The following is a 22,111-nucleotide window of genomic DNA, read 5'->3' on the forward strand; positions in this document are numbered from 1 at the left end:
ATGAAACATTACTTGTATCAGGCAATTGTTGACTCTCCCCTTCAGTATGGTTCAGGAACCCCAAATCTGAGGATACTATTTTAAAATTGTAATGCAATCCAGGTTTTAAGATCTTCCAAAATGACAGGAAATGGATGACAGAAGAGTAAAGATGAAGTCCGAGCCTGATGCTGTTAAAGCAGAAGTCTTAGACATCAAGTTTGCTATGATTCAAGCAGCAGCAGAGAACTCAACCTAACAACTTCCAGGACTAGCTGCTGCATCACAGCGGTGCTGCTGCTCCTGTGAGATGTGCAAGTTCCAGGCTTCCCTGACCAACAGGCAAGCCCAAGAGACCTGCTTACCCCCTTTTATAGTCTCTGTTTCCCCCACAAGAAACAAGGCTGAATTCAGATGCTGCTGCACATCACAATGTTGTCAGGTCTACCTTTTTGATCCAACTATTGATTAAATACCGTAATCAAGTATAAGTAGGCCATGAGTAGTACACAATTTTAAATCCTCAAAAAATGAGAGAGGAGGCATGACAAAAGACTTTAACTAAGGAGGTTAACTGTCTTAGCAAATGAAGGCACCCTTTTCAAGCTCTGGTGATACTGATTTTCTGCTATGAGCAGAAGTGATCTTTAGTACCCACAACAGAGCAAACAAAAGCCATAATCTAATTATCTGGTACAACTGTATTAAAAACTCATACTTAAGGACCTAACTAACTGGCCCAATTTTTAGAAGCACTGAACACCCATTTCTCCCCTCTGACTCACCTGGTGTCAGCCCCTCAAAAAAAAAAAAAAAAGGATTAAAAAAAACCCCTAAGGTCTAACTTCAGGCCCTCTAGTTTGAAAATTACAGCTAAAGGAGACAACACTTATCTCACAATGAAGAGTCGTTATTATTTAAAACCATTCTGATTTCTAACTCTGATTCCAAAACCAGGCAGTACTTCTATAGTTTACGTATCATCTAACTTCGACAATTATTTGAAGTGCAATCAAAGAAACAATATAAAATATTTGGTCAAGAAATTATCTCAGGCAATAGAACTTTTCATGTGTGACTGTTAGAAAATAATCACTTTAGTGTACTACTTAAAAGACCAGACCTTTAAATCACCATCAAAATTTGTTTTGTTTTTTTTTAAGCACATTAGTTATTGTTTACTCCAAATATTGAGTCAGAATCCCGATGATGGTTCACAACACACAGCACTTGTAACATTTGTTTCATATCACTTTCAAATTAAAAAATGAATTAGTACGGGTGGTCATGATTCATCAGTCACACATAAAAGGAAAAAAAAAAGCGAAATCCATTCTTACCTGTGCTTCCCCAAGGTCATTATTTACCACCGTGAAGTTTAGTCCAAGTTCTTCTACATCCCCTTCATAGCTCTTGAGAAAAAGCAAATTTTTGTACATTTCTGGATCTAATGAAGCTAAATGATGAATGTCGACATCAGCACTTGTCCCCAGTAATTTCGAGAGGAAAAAACTAGCAAATGGCAGCTCCACCAGCATATTTTCATAAAGAGCCTGATAAACAAAGCAATTAAAAGCACATTAGATTTTACTGTTGTACATGCAGGAATTCTGAAAGCTATTGTCTCTTTCTCAACTTTTTGGTAATTTCCCCTTTGTTTGGTGCCTGAATAGGATCTTCTGATATGGCAATAGCCCAGATATTGCATGAAGTTAAAAATATTCAACCGAAATTTGAATATCCTTATGAAATACCAAGCTCCCAAATTTTACAAATTAAATATCTGGTGATTTAAAAGGTAAGGTCACTGCTTATCTGTCATTAATCTTCTTGTCCAAAGTATGATAGCAAACAGGAAGTGTATCAATTGCATAGACTGGCAAGAAAAGCAAAGTTTGCTGAAGAACAATGCAACTGCATCAAGAATGTTTTCCAAAGAAGTTAGCATCTCTACCTCCATTAGCATCATCATAAGGAATATTTTTCCATTCATATCAATTGCTACATGTAAAATAGTCTGCTCCTTAAAAATAACTATATAAAACCAGTAAAAACTGGTTTAAATGAACCCAAATAAACTATTTCTCTTGCATGTTATACAGATTCATCGCTGCGTATTTTTGGTGAATTCTACTGCTTAATGGCATCATCAAACCATCCTGATTTCCAAGCTGAGAGCTTATCAGTTATGCCTGTATCGTATGTCCAATCCTCCCTATGCCTGACACTGCTAGACCTGTCAAAAGATTACTGAACCAAAAATGAGCCTGACCTGAATTTGCAGCACTCATGAAAAAATTATTTTTACCGTAAACTGAGTTTCCTCAAGAATTTTCAAAAACGCACAAAATCCTAGCAATACCACTATCAGTTGATCTACTGTATGAGCACATTTCAACGTAACGCAAGCAACTTCACATATTTTTCATACGATAAGTAATAACTTCTTGTTGATTGGAAGAAAAAACACTTATGGTAGCTCTCAAAAGAAGGAGAGATGGAAACTTCAGAGCTAGAAAGAGAAAGCATGACATCATTTAGAGAAAGCCTACATGAATAAAGGAAAAATAAAAGACCATTGCCTTTAAAAAAAAAAACCTTAAACATGCTGTCTGTGCATAGCCTTTCCCATGCTCCAGTTTGTTTGCCGCATCGGTGCCTCAAACAATGACAATCAAATTGTTACAGTATCATTAATATCATTGCCAGGCTGATCAGAAAAGGCATCATCAACATATCATTGTTTGTTCTCTTTTTACTCTTCAAGAGCAGTGTTTTGGCATTACTTAATTCCTCCATAATCTGCTGCAAACTTAGAAAAGGAAGCACAATAAGCAAAAAAAGGGAAAAAGAATAAATGTAGCTGTAATCACTCAATGATATTCCAACAAAGACGTTAAGAAAAATATACACAATTCCTTAAACTTTTGAAAGAACATTTCTATGAAGTGAGTTAGACCTTGCAGAAAGAATTGAAAATAACGAGTTCAAAGCCAAAGGGTGCATTATATTTAGAGCTATATGATTTATTCAAGGTGTAGAAGTCGAAATCCTCATTTGTATAGTTGACTTTAAAAGCAAACTAGAGGGATAAATCATTAATTTGCAATGTATAAGGTCAGTGTTTGCTGTTCCTGCATTAGTAACAATAAAGCCATTGTAATTCCTTAAATATATCAAAGCTACCCGAATTTAAAATGGAATTCCATCTATGACTCATAAAATGTAAATGTAGAGGTGTAATTTTTTACACAAGGCAGGTTTAAGCCTTTAGAGCATTTAATATACAAGGACTAATAAATGATAGCACTAAAAACTATGATCACATCAGCTAAATGGATTATAAATTAAATTTCCATAATGTATGCAACTGAAATACAAATGTAGACATAAATCAAGGTATTTTCTAAACACAGGTTAATTACACAAATTCAAAACCTGTCTATTTTTTATGCAAAATAATCCACTTAGCATTTTTCAAACTGGTCTTAAGTCTTAGCCACTTGCAACACTTGATCCTAGAAGCCTATCAATAATTCCTTGTCAGGAAAAAACAGCAATAGGTATATTGAAGAAACTTGTATGTTATTTTTCAAGTGTCTGTCTTTTATGAGTGTTTATTGCTAGAAATTGTGCCAAAATTATTTGAAATAAAAAGGATTAATTATAGTAGAAGCTTTTTAATATAAGTGAGTGCAGCTGCAATGCAATTAATGCAAATTGTGATGCTATCAGGAAAATAAATGTGAACAACATCACTGGCTATTTCTGTTTGCTGCCAAATAACTTCAGTAATTTACTACATTAAGAATCAATAAAAAAATAATGCATTTCAAATGCATCACTATTAATCTTCAGGTAGTTCCAAAGTGAACATTTATAACTTCATCTAAAAACTATATAAAGCATTTTTAAATAAACTAAATTGTGCAACTTGAGCATAACTTTAATTACTCCTTCTTCTCTTAGCTAAGTGATTGCAATATTAAAAAAAAAAAGTATTTTTGGAAACAAGACAAACCGTAGTGTTTTAATTAGTCTGAAAGTCAAGCTATCCTAATAAAGTTTAATAAAAAATGCACTAAAACTCTGGTAAATAAAATCATGATAAACTTCGTTTTTGTTTCAAAGAGGTGAACTGCACCATTACAGCACTGTGCAGAGATGCTGAGAAATGCTGTGTACAACTGAATATGACTAAATAAACTGAAACTTTATTTTTCAGTTTCAATCCAACTTCCCTGTTTCTCAGTCAGCATAAACTGATCAAACTACCCGTTGCTGCCAAAAGATGTGATTCCACCCATTCCTGCCAGAGTGATGAAACAAATCAGCTTGCTGATTCATTTGGGTTTGTTTGCAAGTAGAGTAGTTGTATAGTAGAGGCTACACGAGCACTACAGCGTGCTGAATGAGGTTCAAAATTTGCAGATTATTTGTGTTGTGCTTTGTTTGGGGTGTTGGGTTTTGGGTTTGGGGGGTGGGGTGGGTTGGTGGACACAGTACAGACACTGTTTGAAGTTGAGCTTTCTTTCAAATCAGAATCAGATCCAGCTCACAGCTACGGCTGAAACTGGGTAGAAACAGCAAGACTGTTTGTTTCAATGGCAGCACAGCCTTAGAGCAGCCAGCTGCCCACGGAAGTCCACCCTGACGAGTATTCTTCTCACTGCAGCTAATGTAATGGCCAAAAGGGAAGATTCACTCCTCCTCTCTTTTCCCTCAGTGGAGTGACTTGGGGAGCTGCAAGTTATCTGATTGTAAGCTGGTTTCTGCCTGTGCAACTCTCTGAACTGGCCTCCTGCAACAACAACATAAAGGAGGCAGGAGCCCAACATCAGTGACAAGCAAGGGAATGGTGACCACCTCTTACAGAAGTAACCAGCTGTCAGATTAATTAGCTGCAATATGAAGCTGCACCGTTAGAATATACTTATATATGTACTTTAATACAATATAAGGCCACACTCTCCCCACAGAAGCAGTCCTCTTTTTTCCGTCAGCAGCCAATGAGCACCAACGCTGGTGGAAGAAACTGGCTTGCTCTTGGAGGGTGGTGACTTCTTCTGTTTGACTGTAAGTCCTAAGTTCCTGTTCATACACTGCTTCAAGAGATCAAAGCCAGCAAGCTTAACCAATATATATTTTAAAACTAATCTCTTCTCAAAATTCAAGCACTCTCAGCTTTTGGCAAGTTTCCTTTAACTCCTATGGTCGTCACCTATGGGACCAATGCCATTCTATGATGAATTCTAAGAGTTCACATTCCCAACTTTCCTATCTAACAAACCCCTTACTTGATTTCATTGTCATTATCCTGAAGTCCCATGAACTGCAACTGACTTACATAAAGCAAAAAATCCAGATAGGAAGTCATGAAAGGAACAATTGGTGGTGAAATATGACATTAGACTTCTAGTTTCTAACGGGGGGAATAGAGGGGTGGGGGTGGAGAGAAGGGAAAAAAAAAACACCACACCTTAACAGAGCCTATATACCTCTGCCTCCTCGAAAGGCTGAGAGTATTAGCATTCCACTTTCATGGAAGTGCAATTTGCAGATGCAAGCTTGGGGCAAGAGGCTAGTCTGAAGCAGAGACAAGGATGTCTACATCAACGGCAATCACACAAGCACTGCAATGTTCGTAGGGTGACGCATTCCCAGTAGCTAAAAGGTAATGTCTGCTACAAGGCCAATTTGGATTTCCCAGCACTATTTCACAGAATCATAGAATAGTTTGGATTGGAAGGGAACTTTAAAGGTCACCTAGTCCAATCCTCCTGCCACAGGCAGGGACAACTAGATCAGGTTGCTCAGAGCCCCGTCCAGCCTGACCTTGAATGTTTCCAGGGATGGGGCGCATCTACCACCTCTCTGGGCAACCTGTGCCAGGGTTTCACCAACCCTCACTGTAAAAAATTTCTTCCTTATATCTAGTCTAAATCTACCCTCTTTTAGTTTAAAACCATTCCAAACTCATTTCAACCATTTCAAACTCATGTAGGCTAGGGATGCTCTTTAGGCAAAGTTATGACACCTCTAGATAACCATTAAAATAACTTAAAAGCTTCCAAAACAACTAAACAAAACAAAGCAAACAAACAAATCTGTTTTTCAGTAACAAATTATTTTAGCACTCTACACCCAATTATCTCAAGATACCTTGCTAGCCTTTTTTTTTTGTTTAAATAAATGGTTAAAAGAAGTTTTTTCTGGTTAAAAGGCCAAGAGCAATTATTTCACTAGGGAAGAAGCAGGAACTTCAGGCACCTCCCTGCCCCTCTGTGTGTGAATGCCTGTAGAACGCTCCAGAATATTAAAAGCAAGCAAAATAACAGAAAGCCTACTGTGGTTAATAGATTTTGACTTCACACACAAAGCACGCAGTCTGAAGTCTATTGTTTCTCTTTCAAATAATATTAGCTAGTTGCATTTACAGTATAGTTCAACTATAATTGATTGCAACATGGACTAGCTACAAAAGTCTTTACTCAATTCAGTGACACAGATCACAGCTTGGTCATCTATACTGAAAAATACTATGTTCAGATACTTACGAATACACTGAACGCATTCATTAAACACCTGTGATGTGGGGGAACAAGGCATGGTTCTTTAAGGCAAGCAACTTTCAGAATACAGGCATGCAATTAGTAGCTTTAATATATTATGGAAGAAAGATCTCAGCTGGAAGGACAGCTTACACAGTACATAGTAAGAAAGGCAGAAAAATGACACAGTTCTCTGGGCAAGGGGGACTTTTTTCTTGTTTTCAACATAATGAGAATAGTATTTGACTGGGACTATACATGGTAACTACCACAACATTATTTAAGCACTACATGGTCCACAAGATACTGTTCAGGTATGACCCCAAGATTTAGGAAACAGCTCTTCAGAAAGAAAAGATTTCGTACCATGTTTTAAAACTGGACAGAATTTAAGCCAGTCTAGTCATTTCAGACAAATTAGCTACATGCAGTAGAGGTTACATGACCATTACAACATACTGAATAAGCTTCAAATTGTGTAAACAAATTCACAGATGAACCAACTAACCCTCCCTGACTGTGAAGCAGCTTTATTGCCTTTACTTACACTTTCAGGTCTACAATTAATTCTCTCATTTATTATTTCAACTAAAATCTTTTTTAAGAAAAATAATTAATCAGTCATTGCTCCTACTTTCCATTAATCCTTTACAACCCAGAACTGTACTTTAAAACCTAAACAATGCTAAAGTCATACCCCTAGAAAGACACATGGCTTATGGGTTGAGGCAGTAAATGACTGGGCTTAAATTCGGCTATTTCCCTAATCAGCCCCCAAGACCATAACCCTTTCTATTTCAGTCATTTTAAACAGTTACTATTAAATAATACTTAGCACTTACAGAGTGCAATAGATCTTCAAAGCTGTACAGAACCATTAATAAAAATGATAGAAAAATAGCAAAACCATTAGAACTTCCTTCTACCTTATTATTTATACCCTAGAAATATCTCATCACACTCACAAAGCCTTTGGGGCCAGCAAAGCCTTTTCTACCCTAATGAAAAAGATAAAACTAAAAATATAAGTTACATTAAAATTAGCAAGTACTCGTATTTTTGAAGCATTTTTAAAGCCAGCATTTAGTAATTTTAAGATAAAATAATTTCTTACAGATACACTTAATAATGTGCTTTAAAATGAGGAGAAACAAACTGATATTGTTCCTAATGCCAATATGATAAAATAAAACTAATTCTATCAGGTGTGTGTGACAATGCAAAATGTCTGCTACCTCTTAGCTTTAAGTCACTGTTTCTCAGTTCTCTGAGCTCTACAACAGCAGACACCTAGATGCATTCGTATCACCATAGTAATGGGAAATCTGGTACGTTATCTTCCCTATATGACTGTGAAAATTCATAGTGCACTTTTTGTTCAAATACTGGATGCCTTTTCTGTCTTTTAAAAAAGTAGGAGTCCAAAATTCCATAGCTAGATGCCTGTCATTAGGCTTCTGGGAGAGGTTTATTAACACCCCTTGTCGCAGTGCTAGTATCCTCAGAGTTAAAAATATTTTTTCAGAAAAAAATAAAGCCTTTTGTAAATTGGTTTTACTTCTGATTTCCCACTCACTGGGAATTTGAAGCTGAGAAGTACAAGTTCACAGAAGATCCAGAGATTTGGGGTAGCAAGACTCAGATGCAAGGGGCCTGCCTGTCAGTGTAAATACCTGAAGTGGACTACAGGTGTGTGATAAGCATAAAACGAACTCATGACTGACTCATGAACACATTACCATAAAAATGTTGGGATCCATTTCCAAAGACTCCATTGGAGCATATCAAGTATAATGACCTTGAGTTAATTTTTAATTTAAAAATGGAAAGTCATGCTAGTATTTTTATTCTAATAATTTAGGACATATTTAAGTTTATTGCAAGAATTTTTATTACCAAAATAGAGTGCTTCAGAAATGTTGGTACTTGAAGAAAACCATCATTTCATCAGCTTGGTACTTACTTTCTGTTTTAATATGAACCGTTAGCTCTGTAACTTACGCCATGTATATGATACAAATTGCCATCAATGTCATTTGGGGAGGTTTGAGGGATGGGAGAGGGAAGAACTAGAGGTACCTGTGGATGCACTGGATAGATATCATTCACTACTGAAGTTCCAGTAAAGGCTTAATAGATTTTTCTTGTCTCAATTTAAACATAATTTTGTAAGAACTGAAGATAAAAGGAAGACATCTCCTCCTTATTTAAGTTCTAATCTTCTGAAAAAGTGAAACATTTACTACTATATAACTAACCCCTGGATATGCTTCTAAGATAAATCTGTATTTTAATAGCAATGAAACTAGTAATTTTTGAAGACAGTTCAAATAGAGTAAAGAATTTCAGTAAATATTCCAACCTAATTGATTGAAATGGACGTAGGTGTTCCCAACTGTGAAAAAAGATCAGGATACCATTACCACACACTCTAACTGTTTATTTATTCCCTGTCTAGGAACCTGATTTAGAGGCAATAAAATGCAATCAGTACACAAACCAGAAGCAGGAATCATCTGCTAATGGAACTTTTAATTGAGGAGTGACCACTGACATGAGGTAATTCTTTCCATGCAGAACTCCTTGCACAGACCTCTATGCACTTTATCACGGTAAACAATCACTAACATATGCATTAAAGAAAATTTAAATACATTATGACCCAATAAATATCACAATCCATCAATACACAATTTTCCTTCCTAAAGATTTAGAGTTAAAATACCACATTTCAGTAGTCTTTTAGTGCTAGACATATATTTACAAGGTTAGTACTAACGTAGCTATTTGTAATCAAAAGGTAATTGGTTATGTTAAATGAATCAGTACACAAAGGAATTGTCAAGCTGAATAAGTGTCAGAAAATAGATTCAGATTAGTTTACATCTACATTCATAAATCATGAAATAACTTCCATAAGGTATCAATTTCTCTCTCTTATGATTGTGGTTTTGCACTGTAAATGTATAATTAAAAGAGCATGTCACTTTACATGGTAAATTCCTGTTTTGATTCCATTTCAGATGATTCAGGATTTTCTGAGACAAATGATCATCAGCTAACTTGCTTTTAAGCAAAATGCTGAGTCTACAAAACCATGTGCAGGGTAACTGAAATTAATAAAACAAAAAGTTTATACAAATTACCTCCTCTTTGTATCAGTATCACTAATTCCATACCTACCTTTTTAGATACTGGTAGGATAAATTGTGACTGCAGCCCAAATCCATTACGAGTGTACTGATTTAAGCCAAGCCAAAGTGGATCTTAATTAAATGGACAGTAAGCAAAGGGAAAGGCTAGCCTAAAAATCAGAAGGAGGGGAAAAAAAAAAAACCAAACCACAACACACCACCCTTCAACAGTCAGAGAAATAGAGGAAGAGTAGCAGCGCAATGCTTGACGCACCATCCTATCAAATATTCAAGTATATGAAACCGAGTTCTTCTCATCGTAGAGTCTTCTTGCTTTGTTTTCTCTTTACAAGCTTTTGGGCAAAAAGGGCCCACAAATATGTTACTAGAAACATTTGCTTGAAGGTTTTAACTCCATACGTGCAGCTTATTAATGATTTAAGAGTTTAGGATCTGATCCAGATCTTGCTGTGAAAAGACTCCCACTGATTCAATCCATTTTAGATAAGGCCCCAGGATGAGTAAGAACTACTTTAGTTTTTCTGCAAAATGGATAGTGTAGACACCGATAATCTTAGAATTGTACCTTCCAGCCAGGAATAATATCGTGCACAACAAATGATCTATCACAGCTCTATTCAAAGTTACAAACAGTAACCACAACGCACACTCTCTAAGATATAGAAAAATAATCTAATCAATAATTAATGGTCCCACAGTTACTACTAGCGTAATAAAATTTATATTTGATTTATTATTACTCTTCTAATGTTTAATTTTACCAAAAAACATATTTTATAACTTTTTTTTCAATTATGAATGTTTAACAACATTTAGATATGGGCACAAAACAGTCCATTATATCTTAAATCAGTATAGTAGCCTATAAAAAGTCATATGAAAATAAAAAACTTAAGCCTTCACCAATATTGTATCTAGCAGGCCATGCTAATTACTGACCTCCTATATAACATTAAATATTCATGATCAAAGACTAAACCTAGATTGTCTCATCTACCTATCATCAAAATAATGCTAAAATTTAAAATAAACACATTATTTTTACTCAATCCTTGCTGCTTCTTCTATCAAAGTTCTTTATTTGGATCCACAAAGGAAGGACTCAGTTCAAAACAACAATAACTCAAAACACATTTTGTTCTTTATACTGCCTTCCCAACCATTTAAGACAAAAGCTAAATCTTGGCAAAACAAATCTAAATCTTTTCAGAAGACTCCAGCGTCTTCCAAGGACTGCAGATTCTACTGCTTAGAAAAAGAGACTTGATATTATATTTCAAAGATAGTGTGTATGTTCTTCAGCAACATGAGTGCGTGACTCACTAGCGCTCTTCAATATGCTAGAATAAGAGAAGAGAAATGGAGATGGTAGAATTCAGTATAACCAAAGATGCTGAGTGTATTAGACAAAAATATCTAGTGTCAGAAAGAGTCACTTTGTTAAAGCTGCAAAGACAATCATTGCAAAACATAATACATGCAAGAACTAGCAGGTTTATGTCAAAAAGGAAGCACAGGAAACCATAAAAATTATCATTCTAATCTTTCTATGGACTTCCTACCGTATTCTTAAACTAATGCTGATACTTCATGGAATTTAAGTAAATTATCATAAGAATTAGCTACTTGATGTCAAATAATTCCAAATGCAAAGAATGTCCTTTTCCACAACATCTGTCACATTAACATCACTGAATAAATGCAAATGTAAACTGGAAATGGAGAAAGATAATACGGTATACAAGACTGAGTTTAGGTCTGAACATAGTGAAGTTCAGATTTTAATTCTGTATCTGTCACTGTTCTACTGATCACTGCTTCTGTTGAAATGGTTAACCAGCGTTTCCCTCTTTCCAGGTTTGCAGCAGACCATTCAATGATCAGCACAGAGAAAATCCTCATTTAAGATTCTCAGGTGTTGCTTCCAAACTTCCCTTCTCTGGCTATACTGCTTGAAGTTTTGGCAGCCTGTCAAAATAGTAACTTTTGTGTTCTCCTGAGCCAAGTCCACTACATTGCCAAAGCTGCAGCAGGAAAGTCTGCACGTGGAAAGACTTTTAGTGCTGCCAGAACAACTACTGCATGTGGAAAGGAAGTTAAATCAAATCAGGTGCCTCCCCACAGCTCAATCCTACCGAGAGAGCAAAAGGATTACAATGTCCCATCCATACTTCCGGGACACCACGTGGGACAAGAAGACTTTACTTTCCAGAGAGGATGACAAAGAGAATTTGGGGCTAGAACACCCCTGTCTGAATGTCCCAGACAGCCCAGGACACCCTCAGCTCTCAAGCAAAGCCTGGGACTCAGAAAGTCACTGCTATGATTCCAGTGGGCGAAAGGTTCAAGTTCCAAACCCCGCCGGTGGTGAGAGACTGCTACCAGAGGTGCGCATGGTAAGCTGAGCTTTTACTTTTAAGGAAGAGAAAGGAAAATGCTTAAAGGGCAACAATGTTAAAATAATATTTACATTACAGAGTAAAGTCACTGAAAGTTGAGAAATGTAAACTTTGGAAGTGTTTGAGTAGCTGTTGATTAAGCAAACTCATTTCTGCTTTTTTTTTTTTTTAAAGAATGATTTCAGACAACATATGCAATTACATGATCACATGGTATTATTTCTACAAGATCTTTTGCTCATTCAGTGATCAGTGAAAGTTGCATGGACAGCCATGCAGTTTGTATAGTATATAGATTTCAATTTCTTCACTAAATACAAAATACACTCCAAATAGTCAATAATTTATCTAGGGTGAAAATCATTTAAGTTTTTAGATACACCATTTTTAAAGGTAAGTTTTAAATTTTCAGATGTTTCTACTTCTGAACTGACCAATTAACACAGAAGATGTCAAGCTGTAGAAACGTCCTGATGAGAAGAAAAACGGAATTAGGTGTAAATCTATGGTACTGAAAGTTAAATGCATTTGGATATTAGTATGAAATGGTTACCAAGAGACAGAAAATTTCTATAAATTATTATATTTTAATGTATTTGTTTTCTGATAACATTGAAACTTCTTACGTGAGAGTTTTTGGTGGCAGCGCTCTTTACATACTGGTTTCCACAAATAAGAAATTGCTGTGGATGCCTGATTGCTTCCTTTGCATTATATCTATTTTGTTTACAAAGGGGCTTTTAATAATCCACTATTGCTCTCAAATAACCCTGTGCAAAGCATAAAGTGGACACATTTCTGAAAAAAGGTGAGTGAGTATTCAATAACTTAAGCAAGATCACAATACTGGCAGGTTTTGAATAGCATGGTCGTGCCTTATCTTTCTGTTTAATTCATCAAGTCTCTAAATACACTACTAAAAAGGTGTCTGTGCACCTGGATAGGGGTAATTATTAAGTAACACTGTCAATTCTTACCTTCTGTAAACATACTGCAATATGAAAACAATTTATGCTTTCAAAATGTTAAATAATAGATCCTCTGTTTTTAAAGTCAAAACCAAAACCATACTTGCAGCACTCTGTGGGAGATAAAACACATTTTGCAACTTCTGTCTTTACGTCAATATTTGAAATCCAATTAATGAAGGCAATGTGCTGTTTTGACAGAGGAAATTAAAGATTCAAAATTACAATATTTTTTTTTAAAATAATGTTTCAAACTTCCCCTTGACAATTGAGCCCTGCCCCATTCCTAGATAAACACCGAACATTTTTGGAGTGAAGTAACTTCCTCACGATAGCACAGCAGTATTCGCTTCCCCACTCCAAAAAATCTATAGATGCAGAAAGAAAATAAATGCAACATAGGTCATAATTACAAACTATTGTATTAGTACTGAATCCATGTCCCATTAAGAGCAGGAACATCCTTCAAAGATTATTTTATTGAAATGGCTGATTTGAAATTTTCATTATTTAACAAGTTTGGCTACTGCAATAGCTAGGATGCATTAGCAGAGAATTTGCCTACAAAGTGGCAGTTTAATCTAAATCAGTTGACTGGCAACTCTGAAGAACAGCACTCTGTTTCAACAATTCAAGTTTGCCAACAACATCCTCTTAAACCCCTTCCAGCAACACTAAAAGGACATCCAACTACATGTTAAATCTCACTGCAAGTCAGCAGGATTTTAGCCTCCAAAATAATTCAGGCAGTTAAATGGGACTTTTACATCTTAAATACCTTCAGTTTTAGATAGCTGAGTAGCAATCAATACATTTTTTTCTGAAATGGAATTTGTATTCCAAACTTTGTTTCACAATTATTAGCTCTACAAAAATTATTTCAAGGGCTTAGAAGGAAATAGCCTCAATACTAACTGGACCATAAGAGAAAATTGAATGTAATGAATGCTTGTAATGGTTTCTCTCTTTTTTTCTCCCCGCCCCCCTTCATTTTTCATCTAGCTCAACAAGTGCATATTAGTCTTTGAACATTCACAACACCAAAATATCAAGCACTAAAACTCAAAAAAGATGCAAAATATGCAAAAACCCAAGCAGAATAAACGAAAGTTAATTTGCATACGGCTCTTAAGTATGGTAAATGCTCATGGCAAATTTTAAACGCTAGCAAGAATTGTACACCTCACACAACTAGAAACTCTTTGTTTCTGAAAATACTAATTTCATATATTCCAAATGATGAAAATGTAACTGCAGCCAAATTCCAGAAAGCTCCAGGTTAAAAATCATCATAAGCAGAGTAGTTCTATTGGCTTCAATCAACTTAACTTTAAGCAAGAGGATAAACACAGAAGCAGACATATGCACACTTTGCTCAACTGACAGTCAGGGTATCTCAAATTCTCTGTACTTCTCAAGTATGTAACTTATTAAAATGAACCAGAAATTTAGGTGATACGTGGAAATAATGTTCAGATCCAACATCTGAAAGTTATTTTTCCTCAACTCTAAAAAAAAAAATCATCTTTTCCTATCTACCCCTATCTAAAAGGAAAAAAACATTACTGAATAATTTCAGTATTGCAAAAGCTTTATATTATACAACACAGTTTTTACCTTTCCAAGCATTCTTCCAAGGAAGTAGTAATGTCGGGCGTAAGAGTCTCCAACAAGCATCTGTGCAGCAGGGTTAGGGTAAAGAAGTCCCTCATTGGTGGTCTTAAAAAATCCCTGGTTAGGATTAAATCCCGATTTAAGTAGTTCATTCAGAAATTCTCTGAAAATTCCACCACCATCAATACCAGCTTCATCAAGACCATGTGCATTAAGTAAGTGAACACGAATGCGCTTTTTTAGGTCAGGTTCTGCAGAGAAAGGAGAGAGACAAACTCAAATACAACTATCTGCTTGAATTTTGTTTGGATAAAAACACATGTAACTACACATACAAACATATCTACACTAAGTTTATAAAAAAATTGAACTAGTAAATAGTAGCAAAAACCTATTACTGGCTTGAATTTTGGAATATTCACTATGTGAAACTCACTTTGTACAAAGGGTCTTGATAAGTCTTCCACACATCAAAAGATGGAGTGGAAGGACACTAGGTAGGGGAAGAAAAAAAATCCTACAAAATATTTTAAAGAGGCCCAAGAATAATTTGAAAATTTGATTTCTATAAAATATTGTGAATGCAAGGTTCAACTTTCTCCTGTCTGAAGGAACAGTCAATAAGCACTGCATTCCGTTAAAGGGGCTGACTGTTAAGCTACACCATTAAATAATATTATCTGAAATTGAACTTAGTATTTTCGATACTTTGGACTCATTGTTATGTCATGTAATTCCAGTGAGCAAGGTGTGGTAAAGATGGACATGTTCTGAAGGTAGGTGTTCTGCTTGTTTCATAGAAGGCTGCTACTTGAGAAAGCAAGCAATATTTAGTCCTTGAACTATGTATACATAGCAGGGAAGGAGGACGTTTTTGCTCAATTCACTTATTCCAAAGATCTAACCAAATACATAGCTTTTATGCAAACCCTTGCATTGGCTACACTTGCATCCCAGCAAAGCAACAAGTAATAAACCAGTAACAATAAAACTTTCTACTGCTTCCATGTGCTACAAATGCACACCTTATGGATGGACAGCTGATGTTCATGAAAGAATCTTCAGCACCTTGCAGCAACAGAATTTTTCCTGAACCACTGTGTCTTACTCGCACTCCCCCACTAGCAAATGCCCTTACACCTACTAGTAATTTCCCATTTCACACTCAGCTATTTTTAGAAATTACCTATTAGTTCTTCATTCAAGTGAAATGGTCTCCTGCACAAAAATTCTGCTGGCTGGAAACAGAGGATGGGCATTTTTAGCCACAGGTGATGCAATCGGTCCACTCATCACCATTCAAAACAAGAAAACAGAACACTGGCAAAAGAGAGTCTCCAGCATACAGACATGCTTTGTCTGGAGACTCCTGAGATATTGAGCGTTAGTGTTAAAACTTTTATATATGGAAAATGTTGGGTTAGTGATTTTTGGGGCCTTATGAAGAGAATCAGTTATTTGTCTCTTCCTCTGCGTACTGACAACCAGATTTATAGCAAAGAGGGAAAAATGGTCCTAAAACAAATTCACGTCAAAACAGGTGACCAGGTAGAGGTGGGCCCCAAGTTAGTGCAAACTCTGAAAAGAAGAGTTCAGTTTTATAACTCATACAGCTAGAATGTAACTAAACTGTTACTGGAGTCCACTGGAGGCTGTTATGGAATATTCTGAAAATTGCAATCACAGGGGAAAAAAAATAAATTGAGAAATGCTTGCACATTATTAAGCATATGACAACCAAATAAAAATATAAACCCGCAAAAAACAACCCAGTACATTTCTGCTATTCCAAACTTGTTTTCCTAATGATCTCAGTTAAGGTACTACAGAAACACTAACTTTAAACAGCTCTCTTCTCAAGGCTAGTAGACAAACTGATGCCTCTTCCAAATCAATGTTCTTCGCTCTTTCCTGATCAGTTCCAGGACCTCCTCTACCCTCTGTTCAATCTCCCAGATCGATTTTAACCAATTCAGTCTATAATCTTGAAATTGTGTCTCTTGCAACTTTCAGGAATTTCTTCTTTTCTGCTTTCCCACGTGGTGCCTGACCTACTCCACAACTAAAATTATTTCAAAAAATAATACTGTCTCAGAATAGAGGCTTTTTCAAAGAAGGAAAAAAAAAGTCCAACCTCCTAATTTAGTCTTTATTGAATCTAAATAGCACTAGTGCTGCACTAGTACAGTACTAGATAGCACTGTATATACATGTGTGTGCGCGCACGCGTGTATACCTGGTGTGTTATGCACACATGCAGAAAAACAGATCTTTGGATTTCAGTGGCCAACTACCACTACGGCTTCTCTGTACTCGTAAACAAGACAAAAATCTTCACCTAAAGATTTCTCTACTTCCAAAGCCCTTGCTACAAGCTTACTGGGTTCTCCCTTGTCACTGTTTTATGAGTAATTTTCTTCCTAAGGAAAGACTGAAAACATTGTCTGGAACTATATACATGTATATGCAGATAAATTTTGTGTTACTACAAAAGCTCTTTTTGCTGAACAGAAGGCTTGACAGAATCACAGAATAGCTCAGGTTGGAAGAGACCTCATACGACCCAAAATCCCCACATTGAAAACAAGGCCAATTTCCAAGTTAGATCAGGATGCTCAGTGCCTTGGTCTGTTTGAGTTCTCCAATGATGGAGATTTCACAGCCTCTCTAGACAGCCCATTTCAGTGCTTAACAAGGGTCACTGTGAAATGTCTTTTCTGTGTATGTCCAGTAAAAATTCCCCTTACTGCTACGTGTCACCACTGCACCTTATCAAACTGGCTTCTGTAATCTCACAGGTGCAGTGAAGCTTCTTCTCATATGCCATGTGCTTCAATCCCCTGAATCACCTTGGTGGCCTTCTGCAGGACACATTCTGCTATGTTAATGTCTTTTTTTCTACTGGGAAGCCCAAAGCTGGACACAGTTCATCGGTGCTGAAACTGTGAGCTATGTTCTTGCTAATACAGCCCAGTACGCAGTTAGCTTTCATCTCAAAGAGAACTCGTTTATTTGTTCAATTTATTGTCCACTAGGAACCGTGGGGTCTTTTATTGAAAACAGCTTTCTAGCCAGTCAATGGTCAGTCTGTACTGCTACATGGGGTTATTACAGCCCAGGTATATGATTTAGCTTTTGGTCTTTCCTAAACTCCATGAGGCTTTTGTAAGCCCTTTTCTTCAGTCCGTTGAGGGCCGTCTGAGTGGCAACCTGACCTTCCAGTATATTGACTATTCCCCTTAATTTCATATTGCCTGTGACCTCGCTAATGGTGGAATACATCCCAGTACCCAGATCGTCAGACTGTAGATTAAGTTTAGGAAACATGCATTCTAAAACTGTTTTCGTAGTTTAATAAAACTACATTAAGTTGAAATGTAGTCTTCACAAAAAACGTGCTCCTCATTTAAAGCTATCTTCTTATTAAACAAATAGGTTGACTTGCCTGTTACTTGACATTGCATTATTCAAAAGCTTAGAGTGCAGTTTCTGAATTGTATTTTCACACATTTTGGGGAATGGGAGGGGGAATACAACAGACTCAACTTTTTCTATTTTCCAACTCCATTTATCTTTCTCTTTTTAAGAAACCAGTTAACGATTCATACTAAACTTAGTACAATGAAAGTATTCCCAACCACTAGGAAAGAGGCTAAACAGTTAATTGCACATACAATCTCCAGATGATTACACAGTGACATCTCCTGATAAGCCTTTAAAACTTTCCGAAACCAGGACAATTTAATTTGTACTTAACAAAAAAAAAAAAAAAAATTCAGTCTAAATGTATCCCTTTTAGGTAGTTACAGTTTTAAACACAGGTATTGAAATACAAAACCCTATTTATAAATAGAATAGTATCTTTAGTACTACCAGAGTAAAGGAAATTAAAAAAAAGTATGATCTCCAGTACTTTCATCAAACCAAGAATACGAACACCTCTTTTTGTTCCTCCCTAAACTACGCAGTTCTCCAGGAGGGAATTTACGTGGCACAGCAGGTGAGATTCACATGGCAAACCTCAAGTATTTGGCAAATATTCTTTTTATATGCAAAAATATCATATAACTAATAAGGACTTTATTTTGACATTGGAATTTTGGCTTCCAGAGCAGCCACTCTCACACAAGTTCACACTAAGGTATGATTTAAATCAATGTGGTAAAATACATACTACTACATACTATCACTACAAAGTGCAGTGCGTTATCCTTGTCAGCCACACTGTACCTAGCAAATCCTGCGCAGTCGAGATATTTTTGTTGACACGTATTACCAAAGCAGATAATATATAATGAACTACATAGATAAATACACAAAGTATAGTTGGAAAAGTAAATGGGAAGAAAAGCCCCATAAAAGTAGGTGTGAACTAAGGAAGGGCATGTTAAAGAGAATGAAGCTGCAATAATCAGGAAGAATGTGATTGGATGAGAATTACTTTATGTAAAAACAAGGAAATTTAACTTTAGAAGGACTTTCACACCTCAGAGCTGATATACTTCTAACATCCTACTCAAGTAAGCAAATACGTAACTACATGGTAAGAATGGTTAAATGTTATAAACAAGATGATGATAACTTAATTGTAAACATACCATTTTCAGGAGAAAGTTTATCATAAGCATCTTCATAAATATAATTTCTTCTGATAGTGACATTAATTCCATCCAAAAATGGGCCATCTCCTTGAACTTCTTGTTTATCAGCATAGATCAGCCTTTGAAAAATCTGTTAAAAATGAATGAAAAGAGAAATCACGTCATTGTGCAGATCTAAATATTCAATGAGAGATGGTTATTCACTACTATTACTGTCCTTTGAGTTGCTTCTGGGCACTCACTTTCAAGTGATTTGTCTTCTCTCTCACTGAGCTGCAGAAACAATACAGAGCCATGTCCCAGGGGAGGGAAGGAGAGGGGACAGACAGGCAAAAAACTTTTTCCTGCTAAGATATCATCCTCAGTTCTTTCTACATAAAGAGGCATATCTACAGATATTGTGTCAGTGATTCCAGTTTCCTCTCCCTAACTTTCAGAGTTCTGAAAGGCAAAGTATTCAAAATCAAAGGGAAAAAGTCACATGAGTATTTTGCACACACAGAGGTAATCCTCAATACTAGTAAACAATTTTTTGTCATTTGTGTAATGCTTAGGAACATTCCCATTAAGAAGAAATTAGGTATCAGTTCTCCTCTCAGGAGCAGTGAGAAATAATTCAAAGCAAAACAGTGGACAGCACTGCCATATTAAACAAAGAACCAGAGCATCATACCAATTCAAAAAAATAATGCCAGCTGAAGTACAAATTAAACTTCACATTGTCCCTTTGCAAGTCTTCACAACAGGAACCTGTTACAGTTCACCTGAAGAGTAATTGTAGCGAACTGTGTTTCTATGCCAAGATGTAGCATGGGAGAGGGTTGCCTAATGTATAATAATGTTCAATATACCCTCAATCCAGGGAGTGTTTACTACATCCTCACTTGCATCTTTCCTGTATTCAATAAATAGTCTAGTACATTTTCCAAGGGATATAATCTTCCAAAAATATCACAGACTGCTTTCTTAACTAACAAGATTAAGTAAGCGTCTCCAGGGATGTTTAAAAACAACAAATTTACCATGAAAGAGGAAAATCTGACAACAGCAGACAAACCTAGAGTAAGGTCTCAAAACTACTGTTTCTACGGACAACTGTAGTTAGTGGAAAAGATGCTCTCCAACGAGGAGGATTATAGTGTAGACAAAGCCAGATTCTTCCCTAAGGTACACAGCAGGAAAACAAGAGAAAATAGTCACAAGCTGTAGAAAGAGAAATGCTAAATGGACATAAAGAAAAAAATAAAATTCATAATGAGAGTGACTAAGTATTGGAAGAGGTTACATGAAAAGTTTGTGAAATCTCCATCTCTGGAGATAGTCAAAACTCATCTGGGCAAGTCCTTAAGCATCCTGATCCAACTCTGAAGTTATTCCTGTATGAGGAAGGATGTGGACTAGAGTACCTCCAGAGGTCCCTTCTTATCTAAATTCTTCTACGGTTCTATGACATCAAGACACACAGCCCCAGACATGTTCTTTTTATGTACAGGGCACAAGAATATGCTCACCACCACTCTTGTTCTGAAACACGTCTAGATATGGTTTATTAACTATTGTTACATAACACTAGATTGAAAGAATCATTTGGAGGTATATCTCGTAGCAAAATTCTTCTTGATACTAAGTCTGGACTCCTATATAATCCAATGTTCATGCATTTGTTAGTCCTGAAAATAAGAACCCTAACGCATAACTGAAGCATTTACAATGACTTCAGACTAACACCTGGAAAAGTGAGCAATGCTGAGGTACACATCACAGGAAGTAACATCTCCATAGGAAAACTGACAAAAGTATGGCTTAAGTAAGCGAGAACCAAGGCACTTGATACAAATTGGATTCATTACCTCCCACAGGTAAATATCAGATTGAAAGGTGCACGTCAATGTGCCTTAAGGCTAAAGAGGATAACATCCCCCAAAGTCAGAAGGTAAAAGAATCTACCATGAAACTGGACTCAGTAAATGCTTGTAAGAGCATCTAATATCTGGTAATTCAAGGCAAAAATCTCATGAAGAAGTCAGAAAATGAAAGGACACATGGAACAACCCACACATGGAAACAGCATTGAGCTGTATTACCACGTTACATTACAGCATAATAGATGGCAACTGGAAGAAAGGAAAAAAAAAAACCCCAAACTCCAAACCAAAACCATGATAAGGTATCATCTTCTTTTATTGCAAGTTGTTTTGCAGGCACAGTGGGAGATTCCAAAAGGATGCTGACTCCCGCTATTACACAAAAAGGGCCATACTTGGTCCAAAAAGCAATATAAGAGGATCTCCTCCTTGAACTACAAAAGTTCAGTCTACAGCTTTAACCTTCTCTCCAAGCTCTCATCCAATTGTTATGATTTCAGTTTTTGTGATAAAACCAAACAAGGTTTTATGAATTCCAGAAACTTAAAATATGCGCATCTCAACATAGCTTTAAGAAGTCCAGAGGTTGTAGACAGTGACTAAATCGTGACATACAGACCCCTGCTTGAGGTCACTTGAATTGTTTCCCTGTAATCCTAGTGCAATATTGCCATATAGTATTAAAATGTTTTCTTGGAACAACTGTTTCATAGAAGCCTAGAAAAAACACTTCTTTTCTACCAAAGCTGTCACTGTCTTTTTTTTGACAAATACTGATTTACTTTGCCTGTGGAACTATTCTTCATTCTCTTGATGGTGTCTTGCAACTTAATGTTTCCAAACCATTACGTTTTTAAGTAATTGATACTGTTGACAACAAAAGCAGTTCAGAAAAAAGATTATGGGTAACAGAATAATAGCTTTTAAAAAAATACATGATGCAATCCAAAATAGGTAATAGAACTAACAATTACATATT

At 36.1% G+C, this 22,111-nt stretch overlaps 1 protein-coding gene across 4 annotated transcripts in view; it reads right to left on the reverse strand.

The window, feature by feature from the left end:
* UBE3C (ubiquitin protein ligase E3C) overlaps positions 1 to 22,111 on the reverse strand; it is an 81,412-nt gene that overhangs the window by 16,273 nt on the left and 43,028 nt on the right. For all 4 annotated transcript variants that reach the window (XM_075144138.1, XM_075144139.1, XM_075144141.1 and 1 more), the window contains 3 exons: positions 19,265 to 19,397; positions 14,670 to 14,917; positions 1,320 to 1,532 (listed from right to left, as the gene is read on the reverse strand). In XM_075144138.1, coding sequence (XP_075000239.1) covers positions 1,320 to 1,532; positions 14,670 to 14,917; positions 19,265 to 19,397 — 594 coding nt within the window. The remainder of the gene's footprint in view (positions 1 to 1,319; positions 1,533 to 14,669; positions 14,918 to 19,264; positions 19,398 to 22,111) is intronic.

This window comes from Calonectris borealis, chromosome 2 (assembly GCF_964195595.1).
Source record: "Calonectris borealis chromosome 2, bCalBor7.hap1.2, whole genome shotgun sequence".
NCBI lineage: Eukaryota > Metazoa > Chordata > Aves > Procellariiformes > Procellariidae > Calonectris > Calonectris borealis.